The following is a 22277-nucleotide window of genomic DNA, read 5'->3' on the forward strand; positions in this document are numbered from 1 at the left end:
TCTCTGGCATTTATGCTGAAACTAATTTTCTATATGGCGGCCACAATAGATCAAACCACGTACGATCATCGGCCGGTGCTAATCAATAACCGCCACCAGCCTGGATGAACACGATCCAGTTGTGCTGTGATGTCGAAAGTGATTGACAAATAAACGACCTGTTCCCACAACAACGGACGGTCGAACGAACAACGGTTCACTGCTGTTTGGTTGGTGTCTTTGCAGACTCACGTCGCGGTGCGGTTAAGGGTCTTATATTGGCCCTATTGGGGCCAATCGGTATACAAACAATCGCCATCGGACGACTTGTTCCAATGTCATCGTCGCGGCGCACTGTCGTAACGGGGCTGAAGCAGGGAGAGAAGAAAGCCCAATAACCTAAACTGGGTCAATTTCTAAATTTGTATTCCACACTCGAACGGGGGGACGGATCGGCTAATGTTGTGGTGGTGGTAGAAACTAATCGGATTGGGATTCGCCCGTCATCGTCATCGCAGTACGCGCGCTCAATCGTGTTCGTCGCGCCATTAGGTCACGCAAATATTGACTGCGAGACTTAACGTTCTGGGAATTGGAATTGTTGGACTAGGGAATCGAATTGAGGGATCGATACAAGTGGAGGCAATGGAGAATGCCGTCCATGTAGCCGTCGTTGGGGGCTGAGAATGGGTCATTGTCATTATGCATTATATTACTTACTAATACTTTCAGTTATGAACACCTATGATGGTACCGAGGCCAAATTTATGTAGGCTTCTTGTATTTCTTTGTTGACGCTGTTGGCAACGCACGCCAACACCAACACTTTCACCAAACACAGGAACAACCGGAGCAGCCAGCCACCGATCGGTCTCGAGCGCCAACGGTGCCGAACCGCTCAAAAACCTTCTGCAGAGATTTGGCCAAGCACTACACTATCTTTGCCCTTCGATCGTCTACCTTCCAATTGCGTGTCCTGAAAAGGACTCTGAATAACTCTGCTAACTCTTGTGATAATGGAAGGTAGCGAGAAATGTTGGCATCTGATAGCAGCAGCAGCAGCCAAACGATGAAACCACGCAGAAGCAGAATGGTTATGAGCGGCGGCGAAATCCAGTGGAGACGATCGGTAGCTGCATCCAAACTGGAACGGGGAAGCAGCGGAATTCAAACTGCGGCGGAATCCAAGCAGCGACTAGACCAGCAACTGTGTGCTTCCATCCGCAGGGCTCAGCTTTCTTGGAGTGATAACACCACAACTTGATTTTTCACGTTTTATTGTTCACTGTGTAAATTACAAAATACGAATGACAGATTTTCGGAGCTAGATGCTCTTTTATAGTTGTCGTCGGTGAGAGAAAAAAAAACAAAAAAAAAGCTTATTCAAATTCATTTCTGATTGGTCCACCAATCAGAGACCTTGTTTGTTCGGGTTGTACATTATTGAGGAATAGCGTCGTTTACGCGAGCAATGTGTTAGTGGGAATGGGTGACCGTACGCCCGCGGCCGGCTCGGGGTTAGTGTATGTAATTTTTATATGGATGGGAATGGGAAAAGGATGAAGAAACAAAATAGGTGCGTTGCTCTTGCGCTGCTGTTACCAGGGCGGAGTACGGCTCGTCGTGATGATGGGTCGTGCTATTTTCGCTATCGCGGACATACACCCGCCGCGCAAGAGATGAGTGTCCCTCATTTGCCACCGTTGGGATCCTGGTCGGATGACCGATTATCTTCTATAGGTAGGAGAGAAAGTTTATTAATTGGGCGTCGATATACTGAGTCACCTACGCGAACATCAACTGCTCTAACCAGTTCGTCACTCCCTGGATACACTGTGACAATTCTGGCCATCTTCCATTGCTGCGGAGGCAAATTCTTGTCTTCCAGTAAAACAACCTGACCTGGAACCACATTTGCGGCGTGACGATAGTTTTTCCCTCTTGGTTGTAGACTGGTCAAATAATCCCGCACCCACGATCTCCAAAAATGTTCCCTCATTAACTGTAAGTGCTGCAAGCGGCTCAAGCGGTTTGTCTTAACCGAGTCATATGAAGGCTCAGGAATCGCATTCATCGGTCGCCCAATGAGAAAATGCGATGGTGTAATCACGTCACCGTCGGAAGGATCGTCGGAGAGAGAGAAAAGCGGACGTGAATTAAGAATAGCCTCCACCTGCGCCAACAAAGTACCAAATTCCTCAAAAGTCAGGGGAGTATCTCCTACAATCCGCTTCAAATGATACTTTGTACTCTTCACTGCCGCCTCCCAGAGACCTCCGAACTCCGGAGCTTCAGGCGGGATGAAGTTCCATGCTATCTCCTTCGATTGACAAAACGAACCAATATCCTTAACAAAAGCTTCGTCACGAAACAACAGAAAAAGATTGTGCAGTTCTGCCTTGGCACCCCGAAAATTAGATCCGTTGTCGGAATGCATTTCGCGTGGAACACCCCGCCGGCTAACAAATCTTTGTAAGGCTGCTACAAAAGCAGCCGTAGACATGTCCGACACCAGCTCAAGGTGAAGAGCTTTGGTTGTCAAACATACAAATACAGAAATATATGCCTTTATGACCACAGGTTTTCTTGTCCCTTGTTTCACCAGAAATGGCCCAGCATAATCAACACCGGTCACCTCAAAAGGAGCTTCACAAATTACCCGGACTGACGGCAAATTACCCATGTATTGTGTAACTCCCTTGGGCCGTGAGCGAAAGCAACGGACGCAATTTCGTGTAATTTTTCGAACAGCAGATCTAGAACCCATCAGCCAAAAACGTTGTCGCAAGGCGGACAGCAGACCTGTCGGTCCAACGTGCATATTCTCCTCATGATATGCACGAATGATGAGGTCCGTTAAGTAGTGTTTCGGAAGAATGTATTGGTGCTTCATTTGCAACGGCAATCGAGAGTTTTGGAGCCTGCCTCCTACTCTCAACGCACCATCCTGGAGAAATGGACCTAACATACCGACCACCCTACATGGTTCATTGTTCTCCACGCGATGCACCTCATCCAACAAAGCCTCGTGTTGAATCAGCACTACAATCGTATGCAGAGCTGTTCTGAGCTCGGATATTGTAGGCAAAACTTCCCTAACGCGATTTTCAACGACCTTTTCACGACAATTCTTTATGAATCGTTGGACATAAGCAAGAACACGTTGGAGCTTCCGAAAACTACTAAATCGCTTGAAAAGAGGAAGATCGTCGACGTTGAGTACATTGACAAGAACCAAACAAGACGACTTCATTTCCGGGAGCTCGCAGTCACGAATCTCCTCGATCACTGCTGGTTCGTAGTCTTGTGAGTGAAGGAACGTTGGACCATTCCACCACAACGCGTTACCCTTTAAAACATCGGGAGACTGACCCCGAGAGACAACATCAGCGGGGTTTTCCTTCGATCGAACATAGCTCCATTGGGTATGTTGGTTCTCTTGAACAATCTCAACGACACGATTCCGAACAAACGGTTGAAGCACTGTGGGTGACTTACGCAACCAGGCAAGTACTATCTGACTGTCTGACCACAGATGGAGAACAGAAACGTCAACGGAAAGAATCGGAAACACCTTGCGAACCAAACGTGACAGCAGCAGTGCTGCGCAAAGTTCCTTTCGTGCAATCGTCATATCGTGCAAGGGAGCTATCTTACTTTTACTGCATAGCAGCTGAACGCTACATTCACCCTCAGCGCTGACACATCGAATGTAAATACAAGCCCCGTAAGCCAATCCGGATGCATCAGCGAAGCCGTGTATTTCCAAAGCAACGTAGGGGAAACAAAACACCGATCTTGGAACCTTGATTTCATTCACGCCCTTCAAGCATTCACAAAATCGCTGCCAATCAGCCAACAAATCTCCTTCCAAAGGAGAGTCCCAATCCATTTTGGCCAACCATGTTCGCTGCATCAGTTGTTTTGCCAAAACAACGACGGGCGACAGAAAACCAACCGGGTCAAACAGCCTTGCACATTTCGAAAAAACCTGTCTTTTGGTTACCGGAGTAGGTTCTGATGGAGAATTGTCAATAGCGTAGAGAAACTCGTCACTGATCGGGTCCCATATCAATCCGAGAGTCTTAATGACCTCGTTGGCCGATAGCTGATCAAGTTGAAGCAGCTTTTCACGTTCGGATTCGGGAATGTCAGCCAAAATCATTTCATTGTTAGCACACCACTTGTGTACTGGAAAACCACCCTTTCCTAGGAGAGCTTGCAGCTGGTGGCAGCTTTCAACAGCTTCTTCGATTGTATCGGTACCGGAAATAACATCGTCTACGTAACAGTCCTCAACTACTATGCGAGCTGCTAACGGAAACTCAGGCCCCTGGTCCTCACACAGCTGTACCAATGACCGAGTGGCCAAAAACGGAGCTGCAGCTGTACCGTATGTCACAGTCTGCAGCTCAAGAACCCTTAGCCTCTCTGTAGGATTCGAACGCCAAAAGATACGTTGGACGGACGTTTGATCAGGGTGGACACGAACCTGTCTGTACATCTTAGTAATGTCAGCAGTAAACACGAAACGATGCATTCGGAATCTCAGCAAAATACTGAACAGATCGCTCTGCACAGTAGCACCGACCTGCAGCACATCGTTCAGTGATGCGGCTGAGGAACACGACTTAGCTGATGCATCAAAGACAACCCTTAGTTTGGTGCTTGAACTGTCGGGTCGAAGCACGGCATGATGAGGCATGTAATATTTCATCATACCAGGACGGTCTTCGATCTCACGGATCTCCTTGCAATGCCCCAAACGCTCGTACTCTTCGATGAAGGCCGAATACTGGGCTTGCAAGTCCGGCTGTTTACGTAAACGCTTTTCTAGGAAAAGGAACCGGCGGAGAGCCATCGACCTATTATCCTCAAGCAGGTGCAGATTACTTCGGAATGGGAGTTTCACTACAAATCTACCGTTTGAATCCCTTTGGTGCGACTGACGGAACAGTTCCTCACACTCCTGCTGCTCCGTAGAAGAAGCAGACTGAACATCGACTTCTTCGATTTCCCAAAATCGCTTAATTGCATCGTTAAGAGACTCAACTGTTACGGAATTCACTTGTAGAGGATTTACGACAACTGATGATTCGTCTTGGATCTCTCCAGCGACGACCCAACCCAACTCCGTCTCACGCAATTCTGGAAGACCATCACCAATGATCAAATGGCCTGGTTTCAACACTCGGAAAAACTCGGTAACACCGATCAGTAGATCGATGTCGGCTGGGGTTCCAAACTTCGGATCAGCCAACGGAAATCCGGACGGAATTTTCCAATCAGACGTATTGACGGCCTTGGACGGAAGAGCATTCGTGATTTTGGGCGTGACCAAACACTTCAAGGATGAACTGTACTCGGAGTACAGTGACTGGACGTTAACTTCGGCCAACTGAGTTGACTTACTTCGCGCCCCGCTTACGCCGACAATATCCGCGCTGACCGGCGTACTGTCGATGCCCAATTTCTGGTACATCGAAACGGACAAGAGATTTGCCTGAGCCCCGCAATCCAAAAACGCACGACACTGAACGGCACTTCCGTTTTTATCGATTACATTTACGACAGCTGTAAGAAGCAACACATTTGGCAAAACAGCTGAACAAGAAGTCGAGGCAACATTCGTGGATACCGAACTGGCTGAGGTGGACGATTGCTGTGGAGGAGACGATGATGACTGAACTGAAACACTCTGCTCTTGCGGCTTTGGTTCCGCGCGTTCGACGGACTCAACCTTCTGAACTTCCTCGTGTAGAAGGGAATGATGACGCTTGTGACATTTGGAACAGTTGCTCTTAGACGGACAGTTAATCGAACGATGCCCACGGCGAAGGCAGTTGAAACAAACTCGAGACTCTTTCACCTTTGCGATACGGTCTGGGACCGACAGCTTACGGAAATCGGAACACTGGTAATTGAAATGATTACCACCACACATTTGACACGACTCATTGGTTTCTCCAGAAGTGGACGCATGTACCTTCACATTTACAGACTTCGACGCTGACTGAGTCGACTTACCAACGGAGGACTTTGCGACGGCTGGTTGATCGGTTTCACACCGCTCGAGGACGCGACACTGTTCCTTTAGAAATAACAGCGTATCATCAAAATTTGGCAACTCTCCGTGAGTGAGAGATCGTTCCCAATACTTCCGTGTCACAGGATCTAGACACGAAGTAAGAATTTTTGTGATAATCAACCCAGATGTGTCGTCGATTTCCTGATCCATGTACTTCAAACCCTCAACGTGCCGTGTGCACGTGTCTAGCAATTCACGCAACTCACGGTAAGATTCCTTGCTCATGCGTTTCAACGACAGAAGACCCCCAATGTGTGTATCAATGATTACCCGCTTATTTTCAAAACGTTCAATGAGGATTTCCCAAGCATGGTTGTAGTTATTGTCCGCTATCGTTTTCGCATCAATAATGCCTGCTGCTGAACCGACCAACGCTTTGTCAAGATGATGCAACTTAATTGCATCAGAATCAGAACATTTATCGATGATGTCTTGGAACATCGTTTTGAAACGCGGCCAATTTTCGTAGCGCCCATCAAAAGTGGGTATTGGCGCTCTAAGCGGCTGTTGGATAATAACCTGGGGTGCATTCATTTGCGGCATTGTCGGATCAGTAACAGAAATAGGTTTTGTGATTGCTTCGATTAGAGTCTCCACACGAATCATAGCGTCAGTGTGGAGATTTTCAAATTCAGATAACTTTCCATCCTGCTCATCGAGCTTTCCGGAAGGAGTATTTGCCAAAATTTCCTTATGAAGCGCGACATACGTATTGTAAAACGTGTCAAGTTTCTTGGAATACACACGTAGAATTGGAAGACTCACCTGACGCGGATCATCCTCCGCCTTCTCCAATGCTTTGACGATGGTGGTAACGCTGGCCTTCACCTGGCCGCGCTGGTGCACGAGCGACTTCACTTCCTCCATTTTGATTTTCTTCGGTGCCTCTGGTGTGCGTGGTAGTGTCATCGGACAGGGGGAATGCTGCTACGGTAGAGCAACTAACACAAACTCACGATGATGACACTGCTCGACTACGGGAACGCCACCAGTTTGTACTTCGAAACACTCACTTCTTCTTCACGCAAGGTTTTGCATACTTGTATTCAATGTTCACTTTTGCTCAGAGTCTGTTTCTCACTAGCAGTTGCAGTGGAAATGCAGTTCACACACAGTTAATTTTTCCTTCGCACTGCACTGCGTTTCTCACTTCATTTGGACTGTATTGTTCTTCCTTTTCATCCGGTTCGGACGGACCACTATGTTGGCAACGCACGCCAACACCAACACTTTCACCAAACACAGGAACAACCGGAGCAGCCAGCCACCGATCGGTCTCGAGCGCCAACGGTGCCGAACCGCTCAAAAACCTTCTGCAGAGATTTGGCCAAGCACTACACTATCTTTGCCCTTCGATCGTCTACCTTCCAATTGCGTGTCCTGAAAAGGACTCTGAATAACTCTGCTAACTCTTGTGATAATGGAAGGTAGCGAGAAATGTTGGCATCTGATAGCAGCAGCAGCAGCCAAACGATGAAACCACGCAGAAGCAGAATGGTTATGAGCGGCGGCGAAATCCAGTGGAGACGATCGGTAGCTGCATCCAAACTGGAACGGGGAAGCAGCGGAATTCAAACTGCGGCGGAATCCAAGCAGCGACTAGACCAGCAACTGTGTGCTTCCATCCGCAGGGCTCAGCTTTCTTGGAGTGATAACACCACAACTTGATTTTTCACGTTTTATTGTTCACTGTGTAAATTACAAAATACGAATGACAGATTTTCGGAGCTAGATGCTCTTTTATAGTTGTCGTCGGTGAGAGAAAAAAAAACAAAAAAAAAAGCTTATTCAAATTCATTTCTGATTGGTCCACCAATCAGAGACCTTGTTTGTTCGGGTTGTACATTATTGAGGAATAGCGTCGTTTACGCGAGCAATGTGTTAGTGGGAATGGGTGACCGTACGCCCGCGGCCGGCTCGGGGTTAGTGTATGTAATTTTTATATGGATGGGAATGGGAAAAGGATGAAGAAACAAAATAGGTGCGTTGCTCTTGCGCTGCTGTTACCAGGGCGGAGTACGGCTCGTCGTGATGATGGGTCGTGCTATTTTCGCTATCGCGGACAACGCTGTTGTGCCGCTTTCACCCTATGAGCCTGTATTTGCTATGATGTCCTTTTTTATTCTAAATGAATCTGCTCAACAGACACCCGGACAGAAGGCCCAGGTAATATGGGGTTAAGGACCGTCTTCTACCAAAAAAAAAAGTAAAAGCCAGGAAACAAGGTTCAAGAAACGTGCCCTTGGAGCAGACGATTTGAAGGTTAAAGGAAAGAAAGCGCCAGTCGGAGTGAGTTGGACCAAACGCTTGATGAGTGTAGGAACCCTAATACTTGCTTGCAGGTTTCGTTGTTGCCCTAGAGCGTGTTCGCTACACCTCCACATTCGCTCCCGAAGTTTTGTCGTTGCAACGGTTGAGCTCCACATTTGATATAAATTTGTCTTTTGGACTTTAGAAGGATTTAAGAGGAATTCAGGAGTCTTTCAAGGGAATATCAGGAAGATTTCAGTGGCGTTTCAAGATGCTTCATGGCGTTCCAGAGAGTTTTAGAGGGGTTCCTTGGGCTTTAAGTGGGCTTCATAGGCTTTCTAGTGAACTTTAGGGATATTGATTTTGAAGGCGTTTTAAGGCGTTTCATGGGGTTTCAGAGGGGTCCCAAGGGATTTTAAGAGGTTTTGTATGATTTTAGGCGAACTTTCATGAGGATTTCAATGGTGTTTCAGAGGCATTTCGAAGCGTTTTATAGATACGGATAAGGGGGTTTCAGTAAGGTTCAATGTAGTTTAACCCTTTGAAGCCGGAGTAACGCTTAGAAAGTTATTATAGATTTTTTTCTACGTATTTCTGTGGTTTTGGTGCTCAATATCATAGAAAGAGTAAAATTTGATGCAGAATATTTTTTTGGATATCTTAGGTCAACCAAACAGATCAGTCGGGATATCCTAGGTCATCCAAATTGTTCTTGAGTTTAGATTCTAAAGTCTACGGGTGTACCAGTCATTTCTTTCATGATACAAAGCTACGATTTATAATCTAACATGTCCAGTAAATCTCCCAAGCAACACAGTTGTCACAGAAGAGTCACGGTGGCGCAGGTTTGAGTTACGCAAAAGTCACTGTGACTTACTTCTAGCAAATAAGTGTTCATTTGTTAGAAGAACGTCACTGTGACTTCTACGCAACATACACCTGCGCCGCCGTGACTTTTCTGTGACAACTGTGTTACGTGGGCTTCGGAATGTTCAATGGACATCATCAGATCGGCTGAGATTATCCGAACTATTATGATGTTTAAAATCTAGCATCTACAGTAAGTTAAGTTACTGTTTTGACTATATAGAGTTATGTTGTACAACCTATTATACTTACTGAAGCTCACAGAATACAATCAGAGACAAAGCTTCGGGATATTCAGAATCGTTTATACTGTCCTGCAATATGGACAATATGCAACATGGAATTTACAGCCGTAGTATTTTTTTTTTTTTTGCTGTTTTGAGTGGCACAATGTAATGATTGAATCTATTTATTTTATTCGGCGTTAATAACAATTATAATAAAACTAAATCAACCTTTCTTCACCACAACCTTTGGTTCGTGGCTGCAGTCCTTATCCTCATCAGCGGCCCAGATTTGTGCTTCGTCATAAGTATCTTCACCTCAGTTGGAAGTCCTTAGTTGTAGGGAAGTGTAGTGATGCTGAAATATCTCAAATGTATTTTGGAATCACTCTGAGTTTCACAGAAGTTCACGGATCTGGGTTGGTTAGACCAGGTAACGTGACTATTTATAGCACAAATAATGACAACAACGAATATAGATTTCAAAAATATGAGTTCCATAAAAGTTTGAACAATCTTAAATGTTTCAAAGCTACTGAACAATGCCTAATAGTCTTTGAAGAATATTAGTAAATACACAGACAATAGTTGTTTATGCTAGAACAAAATTTAACTCAAAACCTGTGTAAAAATTGTAAAAATCAGATACGTTGCTCACTGTTTACATAATACAACGAATTGCTGCAGTAGTTGCTACCTGACTGAGATTATCTGCCATTTACACTCAAGAGATATGAATGCGGGATCTCCAGTTAGCCTAGTGGTTAAGGCTATGGATCGCCAATCCGGAGATGGCGGGTTCGATTCCCGTTCCGGTCGGGAAAATTTTCTCGACTCCCTGGGTATAGTGTATCATTGTACTTGCCAAATTTATGCAATGGTAGGCAAAGAAAGCCCTTCAATTAATAACTGTGGAAGTGCTCAAAGAACACTAAGTTGAAGTGAGGCAGGCCTAGTCCCAGTGGGGACGTCGAGCCATAAAGAAGAAGAAGAAGAAGAAGAAGAAGAAGTGGAAGATATGAATGCGATCGTTGCGCCATCTCTAAATAATTGCCAGTTAGGCTTCCTTATTGAAATGACGGTTGAAAAGGTTTACACACATTCCGTCTGTTAGCATAAACGTCTGTTATCTGTGGTAAATATGATCTTTTACCGACATTTCTAACCATCTAAGCAGAATGATTGTAATCAGTTCTGTACGTTTTAATATCCGCTACTAGTGGATAACTGATACTAAGGAAGATTACAAGTGGTAGTCGAAATACGCGTATCTGTCAAAAAATAAGCAAAAGAGGGCGGAATTAAAAGGTACAAAACTGATTACACATATTCGAAGATTGGTAAATATGGTTCATTATGTATCATTTTTTGGTGTAGCAGACAAGCATTGCAAGTGTAGATATAAAGTTGTGTACTTCATGAAATATTGGTTGACCTAAATTATCACAAATCTATGATGAAGTGACCCTTGACAGTTAAGAGGTTCATGGATCCTATTTGATTGTGTAATGTTGCCATCTAAAACGAAATCATCTCATGTTGCAGTGGTTGTTTTTATTTAAGCTCTAAAACAGTAAGAATATGATCCATATATTTTTTTTGTCTTTATTGAAGAGATTTTCAGCCCTAGGCTGGTTCATCTCTCATATAATATTGAAAACAATATATAACAATGCATATTGTTCCTCGAACTACTTTGATAAATACAGTGGAAGTAACACTACTTAACGTACTGAAAAAAAGTTATTAGCACAAGTTTAGACCTGAAGCTATTCTCCCAATTAGTTTGGTTGATCTGGAATATCTCAAAATATCTTGGAATGACTCATGAAACACCAGGGTGATTACAGATTACAGTTGGATGTGTAATGTTTCAGTTTATAGTGAGAATAACTACTGTTGCTGTCAAGAGCTAAACTTCAGGATAGTTTAGACGACCTTGAATACCCCAAAGGTTTATAATAATTTTTCAGTAGACTTCAGGTTGGTTTAGTAACTGCAGTTGATTATGCAAGTTACTCAGAATAGCAGATATGGTTTCTGTTACGAGTGCAGACCTGTAATAAAGGTACCTATAGATTTTACCTAAATGGAGGATCGAGTGTGCCAATTCACAGAGTTCAATAACAATTCAACCTAACCCTATCAGGATGTTGGGATCAATACGACCCAGATAGGCATGCTGAACCTGCATTACGCCATCGTGGTGCGAAAAATCTTACATCTTAGGAGGGTTAATTTATATTATTTCCAATCCATTCAAAACATTTACTTTTAAATTCTGCCAAAGTCATTAAAATTTCATAGTATTTGCAAATCTTCTTAATAATCGAATTACATTCCTTTATATATCGTCTACAATCCTATGTTGGTGTATAATTCTCCCTTCTAATAACACAGCGTAACAAAAATTAACTTTTGGTCTGTCTCAAGAGCAAACTTATGTGTCTCTGGCAGATTTTGGGCCGCTGAATCCGAATCCGAGCTCAGATTTGCTCTAGCACGTCAAAATTGTGAGCTACTCCTCAATTTATGGGGCAAAATGTGCGATTTGAGGCTTTTTTGATAGCCAGTTAATAAGCACGGAAATATTTTTTTTAACCAATCAACAAATAAATTGGTCAATTAACATCTAAATTAATAACTCATGAAAAATATTTCGTTTTACCAAATCGAATTTCAAAGTTTTAAGCGATTTTTGTTAGGTACGATATATCCCATACAAGTCACCCACCAAAAGTTGGATGCAAGTTTACATACTGACATAAAATGCTTAAATCTATCAAATTTGATGTGGTAAAACGAAATATTTTGCAGTTGTTAATTTAGATGTTAATTGACCAATTTATCATTTGATTGCCAAAAAATATATTTCCATGCTTAATGGCTTGCAGTCAAAAAATCCCAAAATCGCATATTTTGCCCTATAAATTGAGGTATAGCTCAAAATTGTGACGTGCTGGAGCAAATCTGAGCCTGGATTTGGATTCAGCGGCCCAAAATCTGTCAGAGACATATAAGTTTGCTCTTGAGACAAAAAAATGTTGCGCTGTGTAATATATTAAAATAATCCGGTAGAGTAGATTTTACATGAGTTCCAGAGGAAGTTCAAAGGATGTCATAGGTTTTTGAAATATTTTTGGGGGGTTTCCTGAAATTACTTTCGAATGTGTTTCAGGATTCAGGGACCTCCAGAGAGGTTTCAAAGGAGTTTATGTGGAGTTCCTTAGGGGTTTAAAATAATTATGAGATTCCCAAGCAACACACATGTCATATTAGAGTTGAGGCAGCGTATGTGTTGGTTGTATAGAAATTAATTTGACCTAATTCTAGCATTACGTTAGAATTACGTCGAAAAAACTTCTACACAACTATAACTTGCACTTTGATATGACATGCTGTTGCTTTGGTTCAGGTGTCAAGTACGTTTGAAGGAATTTGTGGGGATTAAATGGGTTTCACGAGGTTTCAGCGATTCAGAATCACCTGGGAAGACTCAAGGGCTTTTGGGAGGTTTCAAAGGTGTGCAACGGGTCTCAAATAGATTCCGGGCTTTCCGGGGCGCTTCAGGTAATCTCAGTAGCAACTCAGGACGTTTCAGGTGGTCTCTGGGTGTCTCAAGAGCGATTTAGGGAATCTTAAGAAGAAACAGAGAGATTTGAGGGAATCTCATGGGAGTGTCAGGGCAATGTTCCACATTGGTGTCAGGGTGCATAAGGAGAATGCAGGAGAGGTGGAGTTCATGGGGACGTAGAGTCGTATGAGGGGGTTTCAGCTTTGGTAAGATTTCAGGAGTTCGCATGAGAACCAGCAGGAAAGTGTCAGGGTATTTATGGAAAATGCAGGCAGGGTGGTTTCAGGTACATTTAAGAGAGTCCCAGGATGATTCAGAGTGGCATCAGGAGCATTTGCCTCTGGGGTCTCAATAGGGTTTGACTGGAGTTTCTTGCAGAATTTTAGAGAAGTATCAGGGCTTCAGACGGATTTCAGGAACTTTCATGGGCGTTCAGCGACCCACAAGAGCATTTCAGCGACCCTCAACAAGTTTCAGAGGCTTACAGGGAACCTTTAGGGGGTCTTTGGAGAGTTTACTGTTATTCAGGGGGTTTTAGGGACATTACAGGGGCATTTTGGAAGAAATCAGGGCATTTTGCAAGAGTTTTAAAACGTCTTAGCCGATTTCAGAGGCACTTTCAAAGAGATTTAGGGGGTGTCAAGGGAGTTTTAGAGAGCCTCGGGAGGATTCAGGGCAGTTTTGGAAGTGTTAGAAACGTTTCAGGAGAATTAAATAGAATTCTGGGGGATTTCAGGGTATTCCGTAGGGTCTCAGGAGCGTTTTAGGGGCTCCCAAGAAGCAGAGATGTCCATATCCTCAGTGTGGAAAAGAGAAATTGAAAATACATCACTCACGCTGTGTATCTCAACAGGAGCCCGTCTCTTATATGTGGATCCACCACTGCGATTCGGATGAGCGCAAGCTTGGTTGGTAGAAATAAATCTCTTAGCTCCCTGAGCACTAGGCCACACAACAGTGCAGAGAGAGCGCTTTAAAATTCTCTCCGGTGAAAGTGTAAAAAATCACCCGGGCGCGCGCCCCAGTGAGGTTTTTGCGCCAGAGTGCGTGCTGCGGTGAAACACCGGAGAGTTCTCGCCTCGGTGACACCATGGTGATGACTCCGTGACTGCTGGGTGAAAACACGGGAGAGCGCGCGAGAGCGATGCGCGCGAAAGAGTGAGCCACACTCGATCCAAGACGAACGAGCAAGAGCACACACTAGCGCTTGGTCTACCCACCACCCAAAACAAGAGAAACTGGCTTCTTGGTGTGGTGAAAAATGTACCTATCCCCAGTGTGGTCGATAAACTCACGCCGCAGTGAATCGCTACGGTGAAATGCCATCTCTGCCAAGAAGGGGTTTTCAGGAGGTTTCTGGAGATCTCAGTGAAGTTTTAAGGCTTTTCTTAAATATTATTATTAAAGTGAATTTCAACTTATTACTAGTTCTCCAGGCAAATATTTATGGAGTCTTAGGAGAATTCATGGTGATTCAGGAGAAATTGAGAGTATAACAAGGGATCAGGGGGACTCAGGGGGTTTCATGAGCTCTCACGGCATGTCATGTAGTCTCAAGAGAATTCAGGGTCGTTTTATGTGATTTCAAAGTTTTCTGGGGTGTTTGTGCATACTAAATAAAAAAAAGCATAATAGAAGGGACATTATGCATAAATTAAGTTCGGACTTTAATGAGGGAATCTAGTTTGCCAGAATAGGTCTTGCTGCTGAGCATTTGATGTGGGGCTAAGGGGGTTCCATAAAGTTCCCAGAGAGCCCAAAAAAGGGGGTTCCAAGTGGCTTTTCAAGGGGTTCGGTTGTTTCAGGGGATTTGAAGAGCCTTTCAAAGGTGTTCTGTCAAGATTTGTTGCCGTTTCAGGGAGTTTCAGGGCCGTTTCATGGGGCTTTAAGAGCAATTCAAGGCCTTTAAAGAGCGTTGCAAGGGGTTTGAGAGGCGTTTCAAGGTATTTCAGAGTCTTTTAAGAGAGTTTTAGGGTGTTTTAGGAACACTTTGAAGGCACTCCTAGAGGTTTTAGGGGCTCTTTGATAGTATTTCTGGGGAATTTTAGGGGGCTCCTGGACCCTATTAATGGTGCCCAAAGGGGATTTAGAGGCATTTCAAATTTATTATGATGATTTGAAGATCGTTTCAATGGGATTACGGCGGTTTCAACGGCGTTTCGAGGCATTTCCCAAGCAACACACTTGGACATTCCCAAGTAACACACATGTTATATAAAAGTTACGACAGCGCAAATTTTGGTTGTATAGAAGTTTATTTTACGTTATTTCAGCACAGTTAGAATTACGTAAAATAAACTTGTATTCAACCAAAACTTGCGCTGTCGTAACTCTATTATAACATGTGTATTGCTTGGGATTACTAAGTTGCTGTAATCTGTATGCAACTATATTGAAAGTTATGCCATTTGAACCAATCGTCTTATTAACGACTAAATTGCAACCAAAAAAACGCAGAAGGTGGAGCCAATATAAAACATCCATTCGTGAAATATACGGTTTTAATACGCAATCGAATCATAACCAAGATACAGCTTATAGTCGACTTAAAAAATGGTGACCGATTCGACAACTAGTCAGCTAGTCAACACTTTCGTCACTGCCAGTTTTTATGCATCAATAGTTTCGTTCATGTGATTAATAAATTGTGTGCATATATATACCGCAAATAAGGCTGACCGAGAACGTTAATTTGTGAGCCGTTCCAGATTTATGGGTAAGTTACGCATTTTAGCTCCGTATTCTCAACGCGCCTCAATCTACCTATCATTTTGCGAGTGAAAATTTAGCCATTTGTGGTAAAAATCAACTCACCATATTGCTTTGGCGGAGTGCATTTCAGCAGCTTATTTAATGCACCCATAAAATGCTGAAAATTAATCTTAGAATTAAGAAAGATACTATTTGTTGAATCATGTCTATGTGAATCCGTATTGACAAAGTACAACAATGCTGCACGTGGTACACGGAACCGCCAAACTACCAAAAATCGGATTCTTTTGACGCAATCCTATAGTTCGGCCCAATAAGTCAACACTTCAGTGAATCGATTAAACTCAAGCAAGGTAAATTGCCTTTACCTCCAATTAAAAATATACTCAAGAGTAGGTAATATCAACCCAAGACCCCCTTCATTCAACCCAAAATTGGGTAAATCTACATTTACCCAAAATTGGCTTATTGGCCTCAAGGACCCCCGTTGGATAGACGCATCTCTGTTTATTTACGACAACATCTGTGGGGGAGTGAGGAAAAACAACCTAATTTTGGGTAACTAATCAATTTGATATTCTCATTTTAGGGTAAAATCGACTCAAAATAAGGTATCGGTTGAAGATAATCACCGTGGACCTTTACTATTATTCGGTTTGATTGGCTTTTATCGGTGAATTAAACTTTTTCGTGTAGGACATAAATAACCAAAAAAGCAGACACTTGGACGTGTACTTCCCATCAACGTCGACAAGAGGCTGTCCATTTATTATGTACCGAATGTTTCAGGTTTTTGCCTTTCTCGTACATTAAGTGTACTGGAAAGGCTATATGTTCACTTCAAAAATGACTTTTTGATAGGAGGCCCGGAGATTCGAGTCACATATACCAATCAACTCAGCTCGACGAATTGAGGTGATGTCTGTGTGTGTGTATGTGTGTGTGTATGTGTACAAATGAACTCACGTCACTTTTCGGCAGTAAATCTCAACCGATTTTAATGACCGACGGTTCATTCGACGCGGAATCTGGTCCCATTGCTTGCTATTGAAAATGGTTCGGATCGGTCCAGCCGTTCCGGAATTATGGCCATTTAGGCGTTCCGGATCGGTACCCCAGGAAGGGGCTTGATATGAAAATGCAACAAACCCACGCATGCGACACATCAAACCACGGCATTTTCGATAATATGATGAACGGTAAGCAAGAAAATAGTCTCAGACCATATCTGAACCGGTAATGCTCCGGAACCGGTTCCGAAGGTCTCACCAGAAGTGGCCAAATATAAAAGTGAACCAAACCCATGCATGCGACTCATCAAATCGCAGCTTTTTCAATAACCTGATGAACGGTTAACAGGAAAATAGTCTCAGATCATATCTGAACCGGTAGTGTTCCTGAACCGGTTCCGGGCGTCCCGCCGGAAGTGGACAAATATAAAAATGAAACAAACCCATGCATGCGACACTTCAAATCGCGGCTCCTTAGGCGACCTGATGAATGGTTAGTAAAAAATAGTTTTAGACCATATTTGAGACAACCCGTGGTTTTCCGGAACCGGTTCCGGGTTCCCTCCGGAAGTGGCCAAATATTATTATTTTTTGTCTTTATTAATGAGATTTTTAACTCGAAGCTAGTTCATCTCGGGACCCTTTCCTTCCCTTCCGAAGGAAGAACCTACGTTTTGTGAATATGTCGGGAGTGGGATTCGATCCCAGGCCCTTGGCATAATAGTTTTGTGTTCTAACCATCAAACCAGGCCCGCTCCCCCGCCAAATATTTAAGTGAACCAAACACATGCATGCGACACATCAAATCGCGGATTAGGTAACCTGATGAACGGTTAGCAAGAAAATAGTTTCAGACCATATTTGGGACAACCGGTGGTGTTCCGAAACCGGTTCCGAGTGTTCCGCTGAAAGTGGCCAAATATAAAAGCGAACCAAACCCATGCATGCGACACGTCAAATCGCGGATTTTCCGATAACCTGATGAACGGTAAGCAAGAAAATAGTCTCAGACCACATAAGAAACTACCGGTAGTATTCCAAAACTAGCGTTGGGTCGAAGACGGCTAATAACAAGACAGACATCTACCGTCTTGCTCCATATACCTTGGGAGCTACAAGCACACTAGCGCCACGAACGACTTCAGGGAACAACATCATGAATGAGTGTGCATGCGATGCTACCATTTCCGTGTACGTATTTGCATGTACACGCACACAATCATATTTTAATGTTCCTGTGAATCGTTGAGGGCGTTTCAACCATGTCGCCTGAAACAGGGTGGAAGCTGTCTGTCTTGTTATTAGCCGTCTTCGGTTGGGTGCTTCGTCGGAATTCAAAAGTGAGAAAAAATAAAGCAAGCGATAGATATCTTGACAAAACTAAGACGATCTCATCCAATCACACCATTTCAGATTCCTGAGGTGTAATAATGCAGAAGGATGGGTCAACGTTGTATGGGAAAATTAAAATTTAATCGTAATAACTCCGAACAAACTTTTTCAATTCTCTTTCGCGTTTAAAACGTCTGCGTAAAATTTTTATGCGACTGGTTGCTCCCTCACGCATGGGATTCAGTATGAAAAATTTCAGTTACTTTAAAAAAAAAATATATATTCGACATATTCGACGAGAAAGGCACTATCACCACTAGGTGGATCAATCCGGGTTTTTTTTTAAATGTAAAGCCATTGTAAATTTTTTCGTGGGAAACTCCTAATATTTTTGTACGTTACGTTAGATTTCTCAAAACACCATATATTCAAATCTTCCCAGTGGTAGGTACCAGTCGTTCAGTACTGCGAAAATGAGGCAGAATTTTTTTTATTGGGTCAATATTATACATCCAATCAGTTTTTTTCTATTTTACCACTTTAATTTTAAAAAAATGGAACATGTCGATAAATTTATGAAGAAAAGGTTACATTTTATTTGTACATGATTTCGTTTATTTTGAAATATTTTGCTATTTTATAGTGCATTTTATATTTTTCGTGATCAAAAAAACATTTTGCCGCACATTTTGGAACTTCTATATCTTCTGTCAAAATTGTTCGTTATGTTCTTAATGAGTTCCAGGTGCAACATGCAACATTTTAGTTGCAGGTGCTAGGTTTAGGTCAAGGTCGCATCAGACCACCTTTAGATCAAAGGGTATTTTCGGGGCGTTACAAACGATAGTGTGTTGGGATCCCTAAAAATCCTCTGAAACTTCATGAAATGCTTCCAAGTTCTCCCTGAAACCCCCTCGGACCACATGTAACGTACGAAACCCCCTTAAGACCCACTGGGATCCCATGTAAAGCATGTGAAACCATTTGAAAACCCCTGAAAACGTTCCTGTAACGCCTACAAAACCCATTGAAGGTCCTCTGGAACTCCCTGCAATGCTTTCGAAAACCCCCTTAGACCCCCTAAAACCCTCTGGTAAAAAAATGATCTAAAAGATCTCCTGGTACCCCGCTGTACCCCTTGGGCCCCCTGAAACGACCCTGTAACCTTCCTTTGTTCTCCCCTATAAACATCCCTTGGCCACCGTTGCAATAGTTCCTGTCATTATTAAATATTCTTATATTGGCTCTGAGTAGCTTTCCCTCTTTTTATGCAGGGCATAAAAAGGTGCATAAATTAAATGTAAATAAAAAATATGCATTCAGTGTATATTATGTTTTGCTTAGCTGTTGGATATGTGAAGCAATAACTTTTAATGATAATTATTATTTTATGAATTTACACAAATAAGTTCAAATGCAAATACAAAGCTATTTTCTTCATACACCAAGCCTTAGACAAAGTTGTACTTTACATAATGATGCGAAATACATTTTGGCTCTGTCTTTTGGAATGACATACACTAAAACCTTTTTCATGCAGGTTATTATCATGCACTTTTGATTGATTCCTCCTTTTTATGCCTTGCATAAAAAGAGGGAGAGCTATTCAGAACCAATATTGTGCATAAGCAAAAGAAACTATAGTAACAGCGGTCAGCGGGTTCTTACAAAGGAGAGGAAAGGGAAATTGCAGGGGCGTTTTAGGGCGGTACAAAGAGATCGCAGGGGCCTTTCAAGAGGCCTCACGGAGGTGTGATGGGGCCTCATTGGCGTTTTAGGGGGTTCCAGAGGGCATGAGGAAGACACCCGGTGGTCTCAGGAACACGAAACACGAAAACTCTGAAAAAATCCACCAGACTGAAAAATTATCGGATTCGAGTCAAAGTCGGGTCAAATTTGGGTCAAAATTTATCCAATGTTGGACCACTATTGGACCCACATCGTATAACATGGTATAACTGTTGGGTCCTTGTTAGGTTTGGTGGTCAAAAATTTGTTTATGTCACGTTATACGTCAGCTATGTCGATCACTGACCTGCTATACAACAATTTATTCCTGCCAGCTGCGGAATGCTGTCGTTCATCAGTCGTCGGAGAGCCTTGACTGACTCTGGCGTTGGTGTCAATTGAATGGTCTCAGGGGCAGCCCAGGGTATCTCAGGAGGGTTTTAGGGGGTCTCAGGGTGTTCCAGAGGATCCTAGGGGTTTTTAAATGGGTTCCATGGGGGTCTCAGGGGCCTTTGAGAGGGTTATCATGAACTGAAAGCGCATCTCAAGGAATCTCTGTGGTAATACAGAGGGACTCTAGGGCACTTCAGGGGGTCTCAGCAGTGTTTTAGAGAGGCACCTGGAGGTCTCAAGGGCGTTTCAGTTGGTTCCAAGGGGTTTCAAGAGGTACATGGAGGTCTCAGGGGTGTTTCAGGGGGTTAAAGGAAGCTCCAGGGGTTACAGTATTTTAGGCACTCTTCGCTATAACTCAGTCAATTCCAAACTAATTGACTTTAAATTTTGTACACGGGTAGATACTATACGCTACGTATCTCACCGCGTTCCAAAAATTGAATCAATTAGGTCAAAATTAGCTGAGATATAGCAGAAAAATCTCCAAAGCAGGAGGCCTGCCGAGATGGTTCCACTTCCTATACTCCTGCTACTTTTATATTAAATTACACAGTTCAAAATTATTACATCGAGTTCACTGTAAAAGCATGACCTCCGTCGCTTTTAACACAATTCTCCATCGGAATGGAAAATTACAGATTGTTTTCAGTATGGAACTTGTTTACAATTTTGCGTGCAAGAAATTCTTTTATTACCTCTATACTGTAGTGCACTTGGTTATAGGGCGTTCTCATAGGGGTGGTCAGAAGGTTGTTATGGAATACTTGGTTTATTGGCAGTTTTATAAAATTGGCCATGAAAACAGGTAATAGAGCAGTATAAAACTTTAAGGGCCGATTTCTTCACCTCGGCTTAACCGGTACATACAGTTAAACCTGGCTTAACGCTTAAGCCAGGGTGAAGAAATCGCCCCTAAATGATACTTTGCATGTTTCCCCCCTTATAAAATTCTAAACAAAATTCAAACGCGATGCGCAAAATGCAAGCAAAACCGATCGTGCATACATTTTACCCAGTCTACTGGAAAGACGCAATGTAGAGTATCAATGCGGATTTCTTCTAATGAGTGGGTGGATGTGTACTCACCTTATACATATTGGTTCTTAAAATTAAAAAGAATTCTTCAATTCGGTTCGTATTCCTCGAAAACGCAACTACAAGCTTTATTGTTCAACATTTTTAGGGTAAACATTTATTTCCTATCAATAGATAGACTGTCATTTGTCGTCAAACGCATTTCGCCACTCTCAAAAGACCTGTTTGAAGGGTGAAAAAATAAATAAGAATTCCTTTCCTAAGACCAGTCCAGACAGTCGAAGACGTTCGAAAGCCACTCGAAACAGACTCAAAAGTGAGACGTTGCTTCGTTCGCAGAATATTTCATACAAGGTAAAGGGTTAAATATGGTTGAAAGGTGGTCGAAACGGTTTGACATTCCACAATAACTTAGAGGGTAAACGTATGAGTAAAAGAAAGGATCAACTATTCGCTGCTTGGCTTCACTACACAAACTTACAATCGCTTTTACTAGAACTAGAATCGCTGAATTTGATACAATTTCGATTTCGTGGTAAGGGGCGAAGGGGTGACTTACCGAGTAACTAACTGAGTAATTGTTCAGATATCTTTTCGTTTTTGTTTTCATTTAAAAATACACAGATTTATTTAGCAATTATTCTATCTACAAACGTTTACGCCTAACAGCGAAACCATAAATCATCATCTATTTAGTTTACTTTTATTTACAGAGGATAGCGAAAAATACTTGTTCATCGTAATTCTATCAACACGGTCTCGTCCTCAACGACGAGAGAGAGGAAATAAACATGAGAAGCTGAGCTGGAGGAGACAAAGCTCTCTCTGTGAGTGAAGGTGGTTAAACGCTTACAATCTAAACAACAGCTAGCTAGAGCTAGGTAGCAGACCACGACTATCCTACACATATAGAAAGGTTGATTAAAGTTAAAAATTGCACTTGTGTTTTATTCGTTCTTCGCTCGCGATTTTACGAAGGTTTCTTTTTTCGTTTTGATCTTACGCACGCACTCGCTTTTCTTGCTATCTAGGAGCTTTGAGATTTTTCTTATGGCGCACAAAACAATAGAATGTGTATGTGGGTG

General features: G+C 42.9%; 1 protein-coding gene across 1 annotated transcript in view; it reads right to left on the reverse strand.

Annotated features, from left to right (window-relative positions):
• Positions 1 to 6934, reverse strand: part of LOC109622044 (uncharacterized) — a 53975-nt gene extending 47041 nt beyond the window's left edge. The window contains exons 1-2 of the mRNA XM_062857462.1: positions 6833 to 6934; positions 2950 to 5893 (exon numbers count right to left, since the gene is read on the reverse strand). Of these exons, the coding sequence (XP_062713446.1) occupies positions 2950 to 5893; positions 6833 to 6934 (3046 nt within the window). The remainder of the gene's footprint in view (positions 1 to 2949; positions 5894 to 6832) is intronic.
• Positions 6935 to 22277: the final 15343 nt, after the last annotated feature.

Source organism: Aedes albopictus, chromosome 3 (assembly GCF_035046485.1).
Source record: "Aedes albopictus strain Foshan chromosome 3, AalbF5, whole genome shotgun sequence".
Lineage (NCBI taxonomy): Eukaryota > Metazoa > Arthropoda > Insecta > Diptera > Culicidae > Aedes > Aedes albopictus.